Source organism: Seriola aureovittata, chromosome 16, assembly GCF_021018895.1.
Source record: "Seriola aureovittata isolate HTS-2021-v1 ecotype China chromosome 16, ASM2101889v1, whole genome shotgun sequence".
Lineage (NCBI taxonomy): Eukaryota > Metazoa > Chordata > Actinopteri > Carangiformes > Carangidae > Seriola > Seriola aureovittata.
This window is the reverse complement of record NC_079379.1, coordinates 7957888-7978795: the sequence shown is the minus strand read 5'-3', so window position 1 is coordinate 7978795 and position 20908 is coordinate 7957888. Positions and strand designations below refer to the sequence as shown.

The 20908-nt window shown below is 42.0% G+C and overlaps 3 protein-coding genes across 3 annotated transcripts; all 3 read right to left on the bottom strand.

Moving 5' to 3' along the window:
- Positions 1-60: 60 nt before the first annotated feature.
- Positions 61-6025, bottom strand: glmp (glycosylated lysosomal membrane protein). Its single transcript, XM_056400345.1, has 7 exons — positions 5877-6025; positions 4814-4978; positions 4299-4397; positions 2106-2270; positions 1680-1898; positions 986-1254; positions 61-899 (listed from the first exon to the last, which is right to left on the bottom strand). Exons 1-7 carry the CDS (start codon positions 5979-5981, stop codon positions 725-727), a joined length of 1197 nt encoding a protein of 398 aa, XP_056256320.1. The 5' UTR covers positions 5982-6025; the 3' UTR covers positions 61-724.
- An 887-nt stretch (positions 6026-6912) lies between these two features.
- cct3 (chaperonin containing TCP1, subunit 3 (gamma)) lies at positions 6913-12800 on the bottom strand. Its single transcript, XM_056400332.1, has 14 exons — positions 12686-12800; positions 11713-11774; positions 11201-11251; positions 10882-10944; positions 10702-10798; positions 10277-10394; positions 9473-9659; positions 9236-9385; positions 9020-9152; positions 8622-8703; positions 8046-8226; positions 7585-7830; positions 7244-7375; positions 6913-7152 (listed from the first exon to the last, which is right to left on the bottom strand). The coding sequence occupies exons 1-14, from the start codon at positions 12711-12713 to the stop codon at positions 7060-7062; spliced, it is 1623 nt and encodes a 540-aa protein (XP_056256307.1). The 5' UTR covers positions 12714-12800; the 3' UTR covers positions 6913-7059.
- A 785-nt stretch (positions 12801-13585) lies between these two features.
- On the bottom strand, positions 13586-20474 carry pdia8 (protein disulfide isomerase family A, member 8). The gene is made up of 13 exons (XM_056400326.1): positions 20077-20474; positions 19372-19450; positions 18997-19114; positions 18813-18920; positions 18580-18709; positions 17826-17939; positions 17557-17682; positions 17286-17468; positions 17023-17131; positions 16751-16879; positions 16203-16282; positions 15157-15214; positions 13586-15065 (listed from the first exon to the last, which is right to left on the bottom strand). The coding sequence occupies exons 1-13, from the start codon at positions 20412-20414 to the stop codon at positions 14976-14978; spliced, it is 1662 nt and encodes a 553-aa protein (XP_056256301.1). The 5' UTR covers positions 20415-20474; the 3' UTR covers positions 13586-14975.
- Between the last annotated feature and the right edge of the window lie 434 nt (positions 20475-20908).

Below are 20908 nucleotides of genomic sequence, written 5' to 3'. Positions count from 1 at the left end.
TTGTTTTTAAAGGAACTAAACATTTATCCTCATGTCAGACTTTTAAAAAGACTCCAGAGCCTCAGATGACAGACATTTTTATTTTATAAGTAAAAAACATTTTTTTAATTTATACAGAATTTGGCAGAATCGATAGAAACCTGGATTTGAACCATTTAAACATTTTTAAAGAAAAGTTAAACTAAAAAAAAACAAATTACAAGATCATCATTTGTCTCAACACATCAGTGTAAAAACAAAATGAAGGTACAGACGCACTCCACTCCACCCTGTCTGTTTCTCTTCTTTAATGAATCAAAACATGAATCTGGCGAAGAGAGAAAGCTGTCAGTGGTTTGTCCCATTGTTGTGTGTCTGTATGTGATGGTGTGTTATATCCCTCTTTATATTTCTTTCCTTGTTTTCCTTCCCCAGTTAAAAATAAAAAGTCAGCTGATTTTTTAAAGAAATGTATTCAGAGGTTTAAAATCAAAACTGCTGATTCAATGATTAAAAATCTAAAACAATAAAAATCATCTCCAACAAGTAGAAACTTTTCTTCACTATTAAAAACAAAAACAGGTTGTAGAAAATAAAAAATCTTAATAAATACCCTTGGTCATGATTGGCTGACTGAACCGCAAGGGGGAGGTCTTCAGGACAGTGATGTCATCTGTCCTTTAGCAAGTCTTTAAAAACAAATCATCAATTCATCTCTGTCGTCTCATTGGCTGGGACCCAGCTGTTAGTTGATTGGCTCATAGGCTGTTGTCGAGTCTGCCGCTCTCTTACGTATGCAGACCCAGAGTCCACCCAGCAGCAGGACGACCACAGGAGTTCCCAGACCAACCGCCATGATGGCGACAACCAGTGGAGAGAAGGAGTCAACAGGTGGAGAGCCGACACCCACCAGCACAGTCCTAAAGGACAGGAAGTAGAAGTTAATCTACAGGACTACTACACTGATCAGAAGTCATCAATATGGATCATTAACCAGACCACTGACCAGCTGAGGAACTGAGTGCTGTTGTAGAACGGTTCTCCTGCGAGGCCGAAGCTCACGTTGAGTGCAAACGTATCAGGTTCTGAGTAAAACGCTCGGATCAGACCAGATGATGCCGCTGTCTTCTCGCTGCTCTGAGGCCTAGGGTCGGAGTGACGGCATGGCGTGGCGTCCTCCAGAGCTGGATTAGACTGACGGTACGCCACCGGCTTCCACTGCACGAAACCCAGAACGTCAGAGCTGCCGTTCACCGATGAAACCCACTGTGACACCTGAGGGGTCAGAGGTCAGAATGGGCAGGGTTAACCCAGTAAGACACCTGAGAGGTCAGTTTGGTTGATTATCTTTAAACACTTGATGATCTTCAGAGCTGCTACATTTTTCTTTCCATTATCAAACAATCTGACTGTAATTTTTCCTGATAAATCGATTGATTGACGAGGTTACAAAAAGCCAAACATGTCCCTCCTCTTCTCTCAGAGCTCAAGTGACGGCCTCAGTTGTCCTGTTGGACCGAACAGAACCCAAACAAAACAAATGTTCTGACTGAAATGATCAATCGATCAGTTGCAGATTATCCTTCTGTTGATTGATTAACCAACTGATTGTTTCACCCAGTTACTGACGCCCTGTGTGTACTGAAGATCTTTTTTCTGTTGTATAAATAAAACATTTGATTCGTTGAATTATTGATTACCTTGAATATTGATGGTGTGTACTCGTCATCGATTGATCGAAGAACCTCCACTCTGCTCAGAGGATATGCCCCGCTAACTGCCTGCAGCTCCAGTAGGAACCTGGAACGATTTGCCCGTGGCAACATACCATCAAGCCACACCCCCATCTGGGAGGAGTTAGCCGTGTGTATGAGGCGGGGCCACAACTGACCACGCCCCTCCGACTGAAACACTGACAACTGGGGGGGAAAAAAACAGAGGGCTGAAAGAATCTATAACTAAAGATTTGTCTTATTGATTATTTGAATCACTTCACTAAAATCAATACAACACAGACAAACAGATTGGTGACTTGTGTTTTAAGACCAAATTTCAGAGGTCAAAGGTCATGTGACGCTGGTGTCACCGTGAAGGCAGTCAGCTGTAGTTGTATGTGGATAACTGACCTGCAGGCAGAGCGATCCATTCATGAAGTTTGAGGCGGCTCCACAGAGCAGAGCGACTGGACCCGACAGGTTGAGACGAGACCAGGTGAAGTTCTGCAGCTCGTACGGAGGGAAAGGGTCAGAGGTCGGATCAGCCGTGTCGTTAACGTCATCGTACTCCAACAACTGAGAGAGAAACAATGAAAACGTCAGAGATCCAGATTTTATTTTCCTCTTTTAACATCAAATTCTTCTTCATCAACTCCCTGTTACTTGTCCAAACCAACACACAGAAAAAAAAAAATTCTGTATTCTGTACTCTATTCACCCTCTGAAGCTGACCAATCAGAGCGCACTGGGCTCTGATTGGTCAGCTTGCCGGCAAGGACCATGGCAATAACATGTCCTGCATGTCTCGTGTAAACAAACGGTTGTGGCGGCTCCGGTCCTGTTTATCGTTTTGAGCAAGGGTCCGATTCTGAAGATGACAGACCTGATCCATCTTCACAAGCTGGACTGGAGCAGAAAACGAGTGTACCCACTGTCAGGCAGCCGCAGCGCTGCAAATGAAGATGCTGGACAGGAATACTTTTATGAGAAACCCTGTTGATCTTTTATGTGTGGACACCTCCGGCCTAAAGGAATATAAATAATGGAGGAACAGACAGTCGACAGATAGGGAATCTCTACCGCTTCACTTCCTGCTGGTTTATGATGCCAAAAATCTGATTGAATTAAACTTCAAGGCGCATAGTTTCTGAAAAACAAACTCAGCGGTTAAATTATGGATAATTTATCTGAGCTAAGGAGGTGCAGCATGTCAACACTGACAAATGTTTAAACATTTATATCTTCGGTGCAGCTTCTTACTAATGTGATCAGGTCGCGGTGACACAGTTAAACATCACAGATCACTGTAGGCTGTGAGCCTGAGTCCCCTGCTCGGCCACATTAAGTGTGAACTACAGAAATAACCATTGTGAAAATGAAACGTCTAACTGTGGGTGTTTTCTGAAGCAGTCCTCCTTGAAGTGCAGGCTCACACTATAATGTTTGGAGCAGTGGAGAACCACGGAAAAATGAAGTACATTTCTGCAGGAAATTGAGAACACTGTCTTTTCGGCATTGGCTACAAAACTAAAGAAAAGTCTTCATTATAAGTAGTTATGTGCTGTGCCTTGTGTGGGGGCGTGCCAAGCTTGCAGGGGGTGTCCAGGTGGCAACAAGAGATATATTGAAGTCACTAGGACCAGGAAGTAATGTCTGGACCCCCAATGAGGTGTTTCATACAAAGGAGAAAATTGGGTTTTTATCCTGAAAGAGTTTCTCATTTTGATGTAAACTTTGATCCATATGACTCTGAAGACCATTTACATGCACAAAAACCTATATAACACACTATAAGTAAGGGGAAACTCGGAAAAGCATAATAGGTTCCCTTTAAAGTTATATTTAGTTTTAAAGGGTAAAAACACAGTAAAGGTGAACAAAGCCTTTGGGAGGAACAAGTCTATGTTCTGTTTAGGCAACATTAATGTCTATGTCTTTCACTAAAATGTCCTCCTTCAGTTTAACCCCAGTAGGACCTCATCTCTGGTGCTCCAGTGATGGTTTGATCCATGTGCACAGACTTATGATCGAGGATAACGTGACCCAGTGCCTCACACAGACCAGTTCACAAGTTTTAAAATCATTCATAAACAGCCTTTTGTTTAATGGCGATGACCAGATGTTCCTCCTGTTGAGACTGAATGGATATTACTGCGAGGAGGAGGAGGAGGAGGAGTCTAAAAGGGGTGTGTATTTTTCCTTTTCACTGAAGGGACAAAGTCTTCTACAACAATCTTTTAACTTTTAACTCATTTCAAATTTATATTTTATTTCATCTTCTCTTTCTCTGTCTGCAGATTTAAGGTGGACAGACTGATTAAATGTGGACAGACTAATTTGAGGTGGACAGTCTAATTTAATGTGGACAGACTGATTAAAGGTGGACAAAGTCATTAAAGGCAGACAGACTGACTTAAGGTGGACAGACTGATTTTATGTGGACAGACTAATTTAAGGTGGACAGTCTAATTTAATGTGGACAGACTGATTAAAGGTGGACAAAGTCATTAAAGGCAGACAGACTGACTTAAGGTGGACAGTCTGATTAAATGTGGACAGACTGATTTAAGGTGAACCGTCTGATTTAAGGTGGATGTTTCTGACCCTGCTGAAGACGACAGCAGTGCTGTACAGGATGCTACTCTCTGGCTCCACCCTCAGGCTACCGCTGGTGTTACGAGCCAAAAACAGAGGCCAGTCCACCTGAGAGAAAGAATACACAACACACATCATGGTCAGAATATTAGGAACACTTGTGAACATAAAGCAGCATCAGTGACTCTGAGCTCAGCAATAAAAGACTGAAGATATGAACAAAGATAACTGATAATTAGAGCAATCTTAGACGTTTTCCTGATGTCCGAACAGCTGGATTAGATTGTGCAGGTGTACCTAATAAAGCGGACAATAATACACAATGAATAATACTGAATAAAAAATACACATGGATTCACTACATAGTTGTTGCCATTTACATATTTTTCACTGAGCTGCTGAACTGTGACTACACAGACATTTGAAATAAATGACGACAGAAACAACAAAAGTCATCTTGTCTGTTTCAAAACAACGATTAGAAATATTTTCTGAACCGTGTTTCTGTGGTTTAAGGTTTTTACCTTCACAGTAGAAGAAGAAGAGTTGGTGTGGACGAGCAGCAGCGTTGGCGCCCCCTGGCTGCAGAACAGGAAGTGCAGCGTATCATTGTCTCCCACAGCTCTCACATGCAGCAGGTCACCACCAGGAGGTGTCACCGCCGAGCCAGGGTTCAGCTCTACCGACACCTGAAGGAGAGAAGAACAGGTAATCATCCGTCAATCATCAGTGATCAAAGGCAGATACTGATTGATTGATCAATGGCTCCTTTTACAGAAGAAAATCTAAATCAGTGTCTTTAACTTTGTCGAGTTACATTAAAATGTTTCTCTTTAAATAAACTTTTTAATGCAAGAGTCAAGTAAAGCTTCTGTGTCATTCTCATGTTTAATATTTTCCTCTGAAGAAAAACAAACATAAACTAAAGCAGAAGGTTCAATTTTTCACTCCGTGATAAAAACTTTCAGAAAACATCAAATGTCAATAATCTGCTTTAAAGTGAATACTGAACTGCATCTAATTGTTTTTGTTTTATTTACTGTGGATCATATTTAACTCCATGTGTTACACTGTTTTACTGCTGTATTAGTTTACCATGAATTTTATCACATATTAGTGGATTATTCTTTATTTGGGCTTTTTGAGCTTGATCAGAGATACATTGAATATCAACTTTCTACACTACCTTCTGTTTGTAACAGTTTTAGTTTGAAACATTTCAGAGTTTTCCTGTTTGTTTCAAATATAAAAAGTCAAATATTTCTCTGTGAAATGATAGTAGCAAATTAAACTAAATGGAATTATAGGCATCAAATGAAACTTTTTTCTGTAATGTTACAAGAAAATAATCTGCATTAAACACAAGAATAAAACACTAAGAAAACAAAAGTCTCAGCAGTTTTACACCTGAATTTAAAGTGGATATCATTTAACTGCATAAACCCGATTAGACCTTTAATGTGGAGACTGTGTGCAGCCTGTCTGAACTGTAGGGAAATAAAATGTATCACTTTCACTTCCTCTGCTCTGTTTCACTCGATGTTTTCACACACTTCCAGGTTCGCTTTAATTATTTAATTTTCTCACCTGTCGTTTGAATGTTTCTCCTCCGCTGAACAAACCGAGACACGAAGTAAAAACAGAAAACAGAAGAAACACAGGACAAACTCCACAGCTCATCGCAGTCGCCATCTTTGTTGTGACTGAGCTGCGAATCACATGACCTCTATCTTCATATGTCAGCTGACTATTGAGAAGCCCCGCCCTTCGAGGTTTTTCCTTTTTTTTTTTTTTACTATTTAATCTTTATTGACAAAGTCTGTTACCTTAGATACAGTTTAGGTATTGTACCTGTTCATCTACACCACAGGTCAAAGAACATTTTACTAGTGTATTTTTACGGCAAAGGTATCTTTTTATATTCATGATTGAGACTAATCTGTCAGTTTAGCTGATTATTAAAATTATGATAGTTGTTGTAGCCACAGTTAGTTAAATAAACAAATCCTCCAGTTTAACATGTAATTACAATTTTTCTAAATTATTTTCCATATAATCAAAATCTTTAAACAATATAAACAAATTAAACCACAGTAGATACTTACTCCACTCAAAGAATAAACTTAAGTATTTTTTTGTTTTCCTTAAATATTTGTTTTGTCATCAAACTTAGATTTTTTTCCTCAGTATGTTAAACGTTCCTTGTCGTAATTCCTGGTTTGTATCATGTTGTTTGTTTCCTGTATTCAACAATAAGTCCGCAGTTTAAATGAACCAAATTAACTTCAAGGAATTTATTCATTAAAACTTTAGTTAAGGCAAAATCGTTAATCATCTCTCCTTGATCCCAGATATATTTGGTCTTTATGATCCTGATTATTAAATTAATTTAATATTTTCACTGAACTACATGTCACATCACACTGTCATCAACTCTCAGATTTCACCCTCACACTGATAGGACTTGTCTTCATTTTGTTTTTACAGACATTTCAAACAGTAAAAACCACAAGCAGCTGCAGGTCACACAAAGGTGGGTGGGTTCAGCTGCAGGTGAGTTTGACAGGTGAACAGGTGTGAAGACGTCAGACATATGAGGAAGAATGAGAACAGGTCAGAAACGTGTTTTTAAGTGACTTTATTGGCGTTTTATTAAGTTTCAGTGAGTCGTCTGGTCCCCACACACACACACATACATACACACACACACAAACAGACAAACACACAGACTGTCGGAGTGACTCTGATGTTGATCTGGATCAATGTGGATCTACTCGGCTCCCTGTCCTCCCATCTGCTCATCTTTGTCTTTCTTCTTGTGACCAGAGACAATGTCATCAATGCGCAGCAACAAGATGGCCGTCTGAAAAATGCAAGTCCACATCTGTCAGTGAGCATCATCAGTATCAATCAGTATTGATCAGTATTGATCAGTATTACGTTTTTGTCCTCACCTCGACAGCAGTCTTGTACGTCTGAGCTTTAACAGCAAGCGGCTCCCAGATCCCCAGAGACGACATGTCAGACAGAGAACCAGTCTCTCCGTCCACACCCCAACACACACTGTTGTCCTGAGTGTGTTTGGCCTGAACACAGAGATACAAAGAGAAAGAGACGGAGAGGGACATAGACAAGAGACAAGAGACAGAGACACAGAGAGATGGAGACAGAGAGAGACGCAGGATGAAATCATTCGTAACACTAGAAATACACAACAAATTTAAATTAAGTTTTGCACCCTGTAAACCCTGGTTTTAAGAAGGTAATTGACGTTATAAATAAAGTTATATTGTACCCTAAGTGAGGTGAGCACTCGGATGGTGGAGGCTCCACAGTTCTGGATCAGGGTTCGGGGGATGACCTCCAGAGCCTGGGCCACAGCGCGGTAAGGCCACTGTTCGATGCCAGTCAGAGCGCGAGAACGCTCCGTCAGACGCTTCGACACAGCCATTTCCACAGCGCCGCCACCTGGCAACAGGAAGGGGTCCAGCAGCACATTACGACACACCTGCATGGCGTCCTGCAGGTTCCTCTCAACCTCCTGCGGATCAGAGACATGGGTCAATAAGTGGTCCACTGTGACAACACCGTGAGTCGATGTGAGAACAACACGTGACCTGTGATCACAGGAAACTGGAACAAATGGGAACAGCTGATAAAGTTCATATGTGAGGAAGCTTCTGGATCACAGTATGAAGAAGAGACGGACCGGTAAAGGTTTTATAAATAATGATAAGTAAGATGGCGGATGCTCACAGCGAGGATCTCCTTGCTCGCTCCTCTCAGCAGGATGGTGCAGGCTTTTGGATCTTTACACTCAGTGACAAAGGTGAAATACTCATCACCGATCTTCTTCACCTCAAACAGGCCTGCCCCCAAACCAACGTCTTCCTCACGCAGCTCGTCGGTCCGACTGACGATACGAGCACCACATGCCCTGGGAGAGAGAGAAAGCGTGAGAGAGAGAATTCACTGTCTGGACTGGAGTCACAGGGACCACGACCTGTGGTACGAGTCACAGCAGGACAGAGGTTTTCTTCCTTTCCTCGCTCTCTGCAGAGAGGTTTTCATCATAAACATCTTGGTGGGAAAAAAGTTTGTTTCTCAGCAGCTCATTGAGTTCTCACTAGTTTTCAGTGTTACTGTGTAAATGATCAGCATCATGACGGGTCATCCTGAGGAGAGCATGAACAAGAAACCCTCACTGCAGCTAAAGATGACAACAAGTGACTACACAAGGAATAACAGTTTAGAAGCCACTGTTCCTGCTGTGTCATATCATATCCATTTGAGAGCTGATTGGACAGTCAACATCATTAACAGTTGGTTTACCTGGCGATGCGGTTGTTGTCGGTTTTCCTCACACGGCGGATGGCGGTGATATTTGCCTTCACCAGGTAGTGCTGAGCCAGATCTGGAGACACACAGAAGCTGTTGTTAATGTTGTGTTGTGAGATTTAATTATTTGTTTTATGTTTGTTTTATTTTTTTTACATTCAGTGGTCAGCTGACCTGGTTAGGGTTAGGTCAGGACTGAATCACGGTGAACTCTTGATTATAGACAATAATCATAAATTTATTAATGTGAATGTGACTCATTAGGGAAAGATAAACATGATGTGATGATGAAGTTCATGTTTGAGATAAAACATGTTGCAAATTATTTAAGGGGTGAGTGAAGTCATGTTGTAGTTCAGAACCAGATTTGGTCCAGGTGTGCTGTGTGATACCTGAGATGCCCTTCTCAGTGAAGATCAGGTCTGGTTTGAGGCGGATGATGTCCTCGCAGATCTGCTGGATGTACTCTTCCTCCATCTGCAGGATCCTGGCGAAGTCCTCCTCCTTACTGATCTCTATGTCGGTCTACGGGGGGTCAGTAGGACAGGTGTTGAGTACAGGTGCAGCACAGCGTCTGAGTGTGACATCATGTTAGTGTGATTGAGTACCTGGCTCTCTCCCTTCTTGTACTCCAGAGAACAGTCCAGCAGGACGATCCGAGGGTCTTTGATCATGCGTCTCATCCTGGGATGGGTCACGTCTTTGTTGACCATCACTCCTTTCAGGACATACGAGTCCTCAATGATGCCCCCTGGAACCTGGATCAGAGGAAGAGGATCAACAGACTGAGCAGAGTCAGGATGGATCTGAGTCATCAGTGCAGATCAAAGTCTTCGGACTCGTACCTTCTCAACCTTGGCGTACTTCTTGATGTCTATCTCTTTGCGTCCGTTGTCCTCCAGCTCCACAGTGCGAACTGCGTCCAGAGCGATGCTGCAGGCCAGTTCAGACCAGCGGCTCAGAGCTTTGGTGTTGATGGCAGAGTGGACAATCTTCAGCATCATGGAGCGGTCTGCCGTGTCCACGGGAATGCTGGAGGGGGTCAAAGGTCAGTCAGTAACCTGATGAACTCCTGTCTAAATGAGGTACAATCTGTCAGTCTGGGTCAAAGGTGAAGCGTCAGGATTGTGTCGAACCGATCAATCAGAAACATTTTGATAATTGATTATTATCTCTCACAGCCACTGAATCTCTGAGTTTGATGTGAAGACATCGCTGAGCTGTGATCAGAGAGCTTCACTGTTCCTCATGCAAAAAACAATCAGCAGATTAAACATCATGAACCGGTCAGTGAGTCCCGGCTCCAGTTCAACACATTCAATCAGAGAGGATTCACTGAGAGTACGGAGCCAGAGGTGGTGTTTTCAGATTCACTGCTGTGCCAAGCCGTTATTTTATTTTTTTTAATCATGTATTTTGAACCATCTTCCCTGGCCTGTAAATAAGGTGAAATCTTCCACTTGCGACATTCACAGAAACGACATCACACTGCTCTTATAGAGCTGTTTGTGTCAGGACCATGTGGTCTTCAGTCCTGTAAGAAACCATCCCTCTGTCAAATTCCTACTGAAATTCAGGACTATCAGTTCTGATTCTCAAGTCTCATTAAAACCCCCAGAGACTGGTCTGATCACAGATTTAGAGCATACCTGATCTCCTTCAGAGTGTCCAGCATGTCCTCCAGGGCCTGTCTGTAGGCGCTGATGATGATGGTCGGGTGCATCTGCTGCTCCAGAAACTGCTCTGCTACAGACAACATCTCCCCAGCTGAGCAGACACAGACAGACAGAGACAGGCCCATGAACGGTGTCTGTGATTTGATCTACAGCAGCTGACTGAGGACAGAATCTAACAGGTTCAGTTCAAAACTGCCAAAGTAGCTCATGTTCTCATCTCTCCTCATCTTATAATAAGATAAAAACTTCTAGTTCCATTTCCAAAACAGAAACTGATGTAAAGGTGAAAAACGTTCAGTTCATCTTCCTGACATGAAATCACTGACAACGTTCTACTTGGTTCCTGAACCTGACAGGAAAAGCCACTGAACCAGCTGCTCTGAGGGTTCAGTTCTCACCCAGTATGATGACAGACGTGGTCCCGTCTCCCACCTCCTCATCCTGAGTACGGCTGATCTCTATCATCGACTTTGCTGCAGGATGCTGAACCTGGATCTGTTACCATGGAAACACACAATTTGTTTCATGTAATGCTTTAAATCACCACTAGAAAGCACAACTAAGCAAGTTCCCCTCACCTCTCTGAGGATGGCATTTCCATCGTTAGTCATCACAATTCCTCCAGTGGGGTCGAGCAACATCTACACACAGACACACACACTTAAGTCACTTTATAAAGAAAAAGACCAAACCTCTGTCCACTGAGGATTAACTGTGATAAACTGTTGACCTGAGGTGACCAACTACAGATGAAACACCACTGTCATTTCAGACTGGACTGTGTAACACTGTGACTGAGTAATATCCAGTGTAGAAAAATGTTATCTATTACCACATCCTTCAGCCTCAGGATGTTTGTTTTACTTTCTGTGCTGTGATTGGACGACAATGTCTCACCTTCATCATGGCCCGCGGGCCAAGGCAGGTCCTGATCACATCTGCAATGGTCTGAAAAACAAAGAGGCTAGTTACAGACCTGACGGTTAAAATGCCGTTCCAGTATCACACCCAGAGAGACCCATTATTCAGTTTGGTCCCACTTCACACAAATCTACACACCTGGAGCCTCCAGTCTGTCCATCAGGTCAACAAGCACAAACAATGATCATCAGACAGAGGAGATGAACGAACAGGGAGACACAGGGAAAGTTTCTGTCTCTCTATCAGTTGTTGCATTTTTTCTACTGATGAAGTTGACTGCAGCTCCAGACTTTTACCACCTGAACATTTGATATGAAGCTGTGTCTGATCCCTTCATCACCGCTACAATTGAACCAACATGGTTGTTCAATTTGAAGATGTTTAGGAAGAAACTAAATTATCATTAGAGGAAAGTTTGTGTGTGAAACCTTTTTATTCATCCAAATTATCTTGTGACCTTTGTGGGGGGCCCCGACCCCCAGGTTTACCTTTGCAGCATTGATGTTCCCGGTCTGGACTTTACGTCCTGACTCTCTCTTCACGTTCTGGTCTGCATGGGGACAAAAGTAAACAGACAGGAAGTTAATGACACAACACACTTTTGAGTTTATTATGAAACTCAGACAAACAGATCAGAACATAAATGTTGTATGGCTATTGATATCGATTATTATTTCTGATGTGAAATCTTCAGATCAGGAGTGGTGATCAATAATGTGTCAATATAAAAAACAAAACATATGAACTAAGTGGAAACTAAATTCTGCTGCTGGAGGAGAGGAACTTCAGAGAACACAGATCATACAGAGAACGTAGATCCACACTGAGGTGAACAGTGAAGATGAAGATGTGTGACGATAAGATGAATGATTTATTCTGGTTGCTGCATTAACATCCAGTCAGTGAGACTAGCAACAGACAAAAATAACAAAAGACACATTAACAAACTGAACGCAGAGGATTTTAACTTTAACCGATGCCTCCAGATTGAGACTTTATCTGGTTTTGGTGGATCTGTATCAGTGAGGGTGTGGCTGCTTCAACAAAACATCTCATCATTTACACTTTAACACCGTTAGCCGGCATTAGCAGTTAACACAGTGACGAAGCTTTCTACCAGCCGTGAAGACTTCATCTTCCCACTGTTAACCGAACACATAGATGATAAATGGTGGAAGAAGCTAACTGCTAACCAGCTATTTGTCTATTCATGCTGAGTAACGGGGACATAGTCATTAGTTTAGCTTAGCATGTCGACGTGCTCTACCGATGAGCTTGTCAAGCTAACGATGCTAATAGTTAGCTTGGCTAGCACATCGGAGGAAGCACGTGCTGTGCCGGGCCTCCGCGACGGTAAACAACCACAAAGCGGAGACCGTAACGGCACCGAGCTGCCCCTGTGTCCTGGTTAACAGTTTATAGCTGTAGAGAGTAAAGTGTGAGCGTGTTGGAGACACTTACTGAGTACTAAGACCTGCTGGCCGATCATTCTGACTGCGAGACCCGGACCACAGCCACCTAGAAGCTTCTGAGAGGCACGAGGAGAGGGAGGACTCAATCTGCAGGGGCGGCAAAACCAGCACAGACGGACCAATCAGATGACAGGAACAATATGACAGACAGATTTTCCACCAATCGAGTCAATAAGCTGAAAGCGTTAAAGCGATCACTAGGAAACAAAGCTCGGCCTTTTATGGCGAAAACCAACCAGACTTTATTTAAATTTTTCGTGATTGTAGACAATGACAGTGAGTTAAGTGGGTTTTTATTCTTTCGTCTAAATTTAAAACGTTAATGTTGATGGATCCATATAAACTGTCTGTAATGACTAACTATTTCTAAAACTAAATATATTTGTACTGGATATCCTTAAAATACCGGCATAAAAAAGGCATAGATAAAAATGAATTATTTTCAAACGAGAATTGGTGATGTATTTTAAACACCAATATATTTCAGACATGTTTTTACCCATCTCATCTTGTCACATTTCTTTCACGTTATATGTTCTTGGTAACATTTTAATTTAAGACAACTGGATAGCTGTTGAATAATCAATAATGATTTAATAACTAGTTTATTGGTTGTATAATCAGTTTATAAAGGAGTAATAACTGGTAACTGGGCTAACATAACTGTTATGTGCCCACAGGAAATAATAAATTACAATAATCATGGAAAATGAATTAGTCACATGGTAAATAAAAAACACACACACACACACAAAACTGTATTCAAAACTGTGCAAAGTTTTTTACATCATTTTTTATTTGATGATTTTTATGATTTCACCTCTGTATTAATTATTAGTCTGGCTGAGGTCAAATTTCATGTGGTGATAGTGAAGTAAACAGCAGAGTCTATCAGTCAATTAATCTTTATTAAATTTTCTCAGCTCCTCTTCAGTGTAAACAGTAAATAATTTCTTCTGACAGTCATAAGGCTCAGAATACATGTTTGCATCAGTAAACAAAGAGGCTTCATATACGTCTAAAAAATAAATAAAAGTCTATCATTCAGAAACAAATATAAAATCCACAGATGATGAGATTAACAAAAAAGTTCCACTGCTTTTGTGCATAAAATCAAAATAAATATTCATCATTGATCAGAACCACGACAGGAAAATATCTGTAAGGTTTTATTTTGAAATGAAATTATACAGTAAGATAAAATCTCCTCTTCTGTGTTTTATTTGAACTCAGAAGCCTTAGACTTTACAAACAGGAGTGTGACAACAACCTGAGCAACAAAGTTTTCACATGTATGCATCTGAAAAGTGTCAGCAGGTGATTTAACGAATCGATCGACGACCAGCTTGATTATCTGTTTATGATTCCCCAGCTGCAGCCAGAGGTTTGAGTTTTAACCAACAGTGAGGTGAAACTGTCAATTAGCCTGTCAGATAATGATTTTGATGACGGAGAAATAATCTGAACCATTTGTGACACAAACCTCCACCATCAGTGTCTCATGTTTTCTGTCTCAGTAACTGAAGATCTTTGGGTTTCAGACACAATAAAAACATTTTAAGACGTCACCTTTGAAAAAACGAATTGATTAAAATCAATCTGAAGATTAATCAATGGCTAAAATGTCAGTTATTCTTATTCTAATCTGAAGGCAACAGGAGAAGAGTTGGTACTTTAAAAAACCACCTAATCTGTAATTCATGAACTAACATTTAAAACCAAACGTTTTGTTGTGTGAACTCATTGCATCTTATTATTTATTTATGTTGTGATATTGAAATTTGCCAAATTCTGACTTATTTTATGTCATTTAATCACAGCTGTTTTTGTTTTTTACAGTATCGGCCTCACACATCCAGTATCAGTTGTGCTCAATCACCTATTCACTACGTTTCCCAGAATGCCCTTTAGGAATCACCAAAAAAGTCACCATGGGTGAGCACTGACCGTGCCCTCTGTCCCACATGACCCCAGAAATAAATAAACAAAACTAATAAATAACTTCAAAATTAATCAGCTGACAGTCACATGACAGCACACAGTCTGATGATGTCATGTGATGGCAAATTCATCATGATGGACAGGTTTTTTGTGGTATCTGGGGTATCTGGTTAAACCAGCAGCTGTCCTTTCATCACTGACTGTCTCTGGATCAGGTCCAGATTCAGGATCAGCCAGGATCAGGACTCCTTTTTCGTCCTCCCCCTGCATGTTCACTGTCATGGAAACCAGTTGGTTGAGTCCCTGTAATCAGACCTGATTGGTGGACAATGGATGTGTCAGAGTTCGTCCTTTGACCCGCTGAAGACCAGACTGTGACTCGCCTCGCGCTTCAGGAACTTCAGTAAGTCTTTGAGCTCTCGACCCCCCTGAGAACAGAGAGAAGATGTCACCTGATCAGCTGACCCCGCGAGGCCAGAGTTAGAATAAAGCTTTTGATACACAGGAGTTGTGCATTACCTCGTATCGTATGGGCTCGTCCTTTTTACCCACTGGAGCAAAGTAAATGGTTGGAAACCTGAAGACAGAGACCAAGGGAGGTTAAAAAAAAAAACAAGATCTGAGTCTTTGATTTGATGGTTCACATGAGTCCTGGTGTAAAGGAGCTATATGTAAGTTTTTGCTATTGCTATATAGTCAACGTTAGCATTATCAGCTGCTGCTAGTTCAGCATCAAACCTCATTCCTTTACTCACCAACAGCTGTCTCCAGAGGTGGAAAGAAACACCAATGTTAACTCATTTTGTTTCTATTTCTATCACTTCTTTTCTTCTACTGAAGTTAGCATGCTAACAAGCTAGCTTTCAGATACAGTCACTGTAGCCTCTAGTCTGTCCTGAAGACGTAGCTGCTCAGAGGACACATTATAACCTCTCGTATTATAACGTCACTGCTCATCATTAAAAAAAACAGTGAGAATTATTGCTGACCTTGATCATCATTTAAAAATCTGGTTTAAACTACTTTTTATATAAAACTTCTGTGGAAAAAGAAGAATGACATCATGCGTGTAACACTATAGACAACATCCACAAATTCACATACATGAAGAGAATTTAATTTGAAAAACCTGATTCAGCTCTTTATTACACCTGATACAAAAAACAACCAGCTGCTGAGGCAACAATCACCTGGAGGCCACACAGAGTCAACCATACACATCTGCTGGAGTCATGTTGACAGTGAACTCAGGATATACAAGTGATTAATTTTATAGCTGGGAAACAGAACTACAGAGCTGCTGAAGATTCTGCTTACAGCTGGATACACAGAACAGAAAGTGACTTATTCTCTAAGACTGACAGAAGAGTTAACTGAAAATGGATTAACTATAAATATAAAGACATCGTCACATGTATGATTGTTTCTGGCAACAATGTAAATCATTGTACAAGAGTTTAATAACAGTTCTGTGAAATGTGACCTCCTCTGTGTGGTTGTGTGTTCTGATGTTGTATTTGTTTTATTTGTGTAAAGATAAAAAAGCAAATAAAAACTCTGCTCACCCTTGAACATCGTAGCCCAACGGGACATCGTTATCAACGGCATTCATCTTGGCGATGACAATGTCTGAATCAGAAAAAAGCTGAGAGGCAGAGAGAGAGGGAGGGAGTTTCAAAATTTACTTTAAGACCAGGACTGAGCCCTGGACTAGAGGGCGACCAAAGTACAACACAAACACAGTCACCTCACAAACTATAACACAACATTATCTGAACCATTGTGATAACCTAGCTGACCTGATGTTAGCCTGATGTTAGCCTGGCCACAGAAAAGAGCAAGTACAAGAAAACAATGAGAAGGAGCTTCTGTGCTCAAAGACAAAACTAAAACTTTAACAAACTTTCTTTGATTTTTAATGTGTCACTACAGCAACAATCCACAGCAGCACCGGGTCTGACTTCAAGGTAAATCAGCTGATCATGAATCAGGGCTGATGGATAATGTGGTCTTACAGCCCTTGAAAAGGCATGTTCACTAACTGATGCTGCTGCTGATGATGCTGATGATGCTGCTGCTGCTGCTGTTGATGATGATGTATGTACGTACGTACCGTGTCAGCCAGCTCTATGTAGACCGGCTCCAGTTTCTTGCAGTGTGGACAGGATGGAGAGTAAAACTGTATCAGAACGTCTTTATTTGGATCATTAACGACGTCATCGAAGGTCTCAGCAACAACTAGCTGCAGTACAGAACCAGAGAGGTCAGAGGTCACAGGGAGGAGGTCAGAGGTCACACTCTGCACAATCTGATTTCTACTGGACCTGACTGGATTAAGGCAGGACAGGCTCAAAAACATGAAACCGTCTCTCAGTCTGGTCTCACCTTGACAGCAGCTGAGTTTCTCTCAGGTACAGGTTCAGACTTGACGTAACGTTTGAGTCGACCTGTGAAGTAATCGTCCAAAAATCTCTCCAAGGACTGACCGTCCCTCCTGAAACACACACATTACCTCAGCTCAGCATGTACGAGGTCTCAAAGGTGAGCAGAGTGGCACAGATATGTTTTAAATATTTCATGTGTTCAGACACATTAACAAATATGTTAAGGCACATTCAACTTTAGCCCAGTTCAGCCTGGTTACATACGTGAACTCCTCTCTCATTGTGTACTTGTGGCCCAGTTTGGTCCGGATCGTGACGAATGGCAGCTCTCCTCCGTCTGACGTACCCAACCCGAAGTCTTCCTCCAGCTCAGACAGGAAGTCCTTCTTATTGGCTACTGAGAAAGTCAAGCCTCGCCCAGTGTATTTTGCCGCCACCTTCATTACCCTGGCAATAAAACACAGGGGAGGGGCTTAAACTGCCCTGTCCTCAGGTAATAGAGGTTGTATGTGTCTATTACCTGTATGTGTGTTACCTGTTCCTCCAGTAGTTGGACCCTCTGGTGTTGTGATGGTAGTCAAGGTCATAGTACGCTGTCAGCAGGTCACGAACTCTCAGACGATCCCTGTTCTCCAGAGTCATGTGAGGACACAGACCATAACTACAGACAGGAAGAAACAGGTAGGAACAGGTAAACAGACAGGACACCGAAAAGGTAGAGACAAGTAAGTAGAGACAGGTAAACAGATGGGTAGACTGACTTCCATCAGATGCTGCTGTACTGAGGTGAATGAGGAAACTCACATGTGGTCTCTGATGAAGCGTCTCAGGGATCCGATGGTCAGGTAATCTCTGAAGACCACGACGCTGTCCTCAAACTTGTTGGTCAGTCTGGGAGGTCTGAACAACAACACACTCCTACAGGACAGGTGAGAGATGACCTTTGAACTCTGAGTCACTGACTGTCACTGTTTTCTGACCTCTGGATAAAGATAAATCAAGAAGCAGGTATTTCTCTAAATATTACACCAGAGTGGAGGTTCTTTTAGACCTCAGGGACTCAAAGTCACACAACACAGAGGAACGTGACAAAGGAATGTCGTACAGGAACTAGTGTAAAGGAAAGTGTCGTAAAGGAAAGCGTCGTAAAGGAACATGACGTAAAGGAATGTTTTGTAAAGGAAGGTGTCGTTAAGGAACGGGACTTAAAAGAACGTGTTGTAAAGGAATGTGACGTAAAGGAACGTGACATAGAGGAACATGTCACAAGGAGAACGCATACTGTAATAAAAACATTCTCAACTCAAGGTACACTTACTTGCTATTCCTGGAGCATTCAGCTGAATCCCTTTGCCTTCTTCAGCAGGTGTAACTTATATAACCTGTCATGTGACAAAGGTATGGAACTTGATTCAAGTACAGGGCCTGTTGAAAAACTGACCAAAGTTAGCTGAACAAGTTCCACCTGCTGAAGAAGGCCATGGGATGCGGCCAAAAGCCTGTGTGGACTGAGGTGACCCTCAGCAAGTAACAAGTAAGAGAATCATTTCAAACTCACTCAGAGTGAACTCCGTGCCCCTCCCCCAGCTTCAGGTCAGTGGTGTGAGCAAATCTGAACTGTTCTCTGAGCAGACCTGCAGCTTTCAGAAACTCTGACAGATGAGAGCTGTCTGCACCTGAAAACACACCTGGTTCGCAGGAACACAGGTTGGGCCACATCATGTTACACAGTTAACATAAAGTCATGTAATGTAACATGACGTAAAGTAACAGAACATCATGTTGTCTCACCTATGATACTGGCATCATAGTGGTTAATGAAGGTCTGGAGGTCTTCCTCTGTCTTCAGGTGAACTGAGTCTGGACCCGTTTGCTTCTTCATGTAGTGATAGATTCCGTCTGAACACACATTTACACAGTGTCAAATTCTGTTTGTGTATTTATCTTATTAGTGTGTGTGTCTTATTTTTGTTACCTGCTGTGCGAGGTCCGTCGTAGGGGGCAGAGTCTCTTCCACTCCTAAAAATCTTAAGAGTGGGATAACCGGAGACCCCAAAACGACCACAGGTCTCTGAATGAGCTGTACAGTCCACCTGAAACAGGTGAGGAGAGACAGGTGACACAGATAGGTGAAGAGAGACAGGTGACAGGCAGGTGAAAAACACAGGTGAGGAGACACAGGTGACACAGATAGGTGAGGCGAGAAGGTGAAACAGATGTGAGGAGAGAAAGGAAACCAGCAACTCAACTTTTTTAGACCAGTTTCAATCTGATTCACAGAATCATTGTTTCTCTTGAAAGTCCAACTCTTCTCATTTAACTGACAGTGTTAGCATGTGCTTAATGTTACCTTTGCTAACTGGACAGTTCCCTTCAGTCTGGTCGCTGCTTTCTCAAATTCTGGAGCCAATTTCTTACAGTGACCACACCTGAGAGGAAGAGGAGAGATGAAGACAAGAGAGGGAATAAAATGAAGAAATGGTCGGGGGCAGATTAAAGATAGGAAGAGGAGAAGAATGGGAAATGGGGAGGAAGGAGATATAGCAATTGAAGTGGAAGGAAAAATTGAAGGTGATGAAGAAGTGTAGGAGAGGGGAGAAAGAAGGAGGGGAGATGAAGAAGTGAAATAGAAAAGGGGAGAAGGGGAGGAGGAGGCATGGTGGGAGATGAAATAAAACGAAAGAAAAAAAGGGGTGAGGATAGAAGAGGGAATGGAGATGAAAAAATGGAGGAGGGAAGGATGCATGGAAGTAGAACAGGTTACAAATGAGGAAAGAGGTAATCAAGGAGGGAAGGATGTAAATATGGAGATAAAGTGATGATGAAAAGAATTAGAAAGAGAAATAAATGGAAGGAGAAGAGTGGAGGTCAGAGGGATGAAAGAGGGATGAAAGAGTGAGAAGTGGTGAACGGCAGAGGAGGATGGATAGAGGGATGAAGGAGGACAGGTTAACACAGCAGTTTATCAGTCCGCCATTCTCTACTTCACAACAGAAATGCATTAAAACCGTATTTTCTGAGCTAAAGATGCTAATGCTAATATGCCCTCCGTTACCACGGAGCGTAGAATTTCACCAGCATGGTCTCGTGTTCCGTTGCCAGGTAGTCGAAGTCCGCGTCACCGAGCTCGAGCACGTCTCTGCGCGAGGACAACGCGGCGGGTAAACAGGACATCAGCGCCAACGTGACGACGGGAAGGAGGCGGACAGCGGCCGCCATAATGGTGGGAAAAGATGAATGATTCCAGACGTAAAATAAAAAAAATATGACGGAGATGGTGACCGTTACAGACCGAGAAAGACCCTCTTCATCACACTGAGGGTTAAGGTAGACTAAAGCACTTACGTTTCCGGTGAGGACTTTCAAACTAAAATCATTATTGGTACCAGACATTGAGCAGGGATATTTCAAAGTCTAAAAAAGAAACAGTAATACACATTTAAAGACAAACTCGAACACATCATAATGTATAGCTTCTCCATACACCCGACACACTAAATGAACCTATTCTAACCCACTATGTAGTACTTTTATTCTGAATATCAGATCAGTTTATATCCGGTATTAACATGTCTAAATGAAGCTAACTTGACTAATCTCTGCTCTCGCTGTCCACCTGTCAGTGGAAGGGCGGGACCTACAGAGAAAATACCGAACAGCTGCGTTGTGGTTAGCGGTGATGTGATGTAATCGTCTCATTGGTCCAATGACCTGTCAAACACAACGCATCCACCACTGCCCATGCACGGAGTTTTTAATGAACTCCTAAGAGGATACTGTGATTAATGGCTGCCTCCTTTTGAAAAAGTTATCCCACAATTTTTGACAACAGTTTTTAAATTACACATACACGTTATTTAAAAGTGGGAGAAATGTTCGTGACAGAC

Coding starts and splice junctions, on each gene's coding strand:
- glmp (XM_056400345.1), bottom strand. CDS start 5,981: ATGGCGACTGCGATGAGCTGTGGAGTTTGTCCTGTGTTTCTTCTGTTT. Junction 4,398..4,813: donor CTTCTTCTTCTACTGTGAAG/GTAAAAACCTTA, acceptor TCTTTCTCTCAG/GTGGACTGGCCTCTGTTTTT. Junction 2,271..4,298: donor CTGCTGTCGTCTTCAGCAGG/GTCAGAAACATC, acceptor TTTCTCTCTCAG/TTGTTGGAGTACGATGACGT.
- cct3 (XM_056400332.1), bottom strand. CDS start 12,713: ATGATCGGCCAGCAGGTCTTAGTACTCA. Junction 10,799..10,881: donor GAAATGCCATCCTCAGAGAG/GTGAGGGGAACT, acceptor CCATGGTAACAG/ATCCAGGTTCAGCATCCTGC. Junction 9,660..10,276: donor GACACTCTGAAGGAGATCAG/GTATGCTCTAAA, acceptor GACCCCCTCCAG/CATTCCCGTGGACACGGCAG.
- pdia8 (XM_056400326.1), bottom strand. CDS start 20,414: ATGTCTGGTACCAATAATGATTTTAGTTTGAAAGTCCTCACCGGAAAC. Junction 17,683..17,825: donor CGCTTCATCAGAGACCACAT/GTGAGTTTCCTC, acceptor TCCTGTCTGTAG/TTATGGTCTGTGTCCTCACA. Junction 16,880..17,022: donor GAAACTCAGCTGCTGTCAAG/GTGAGACCAGAC, acceptor TCTGTACTGCAG/CTAGTTGTTGCTGAGACCTT.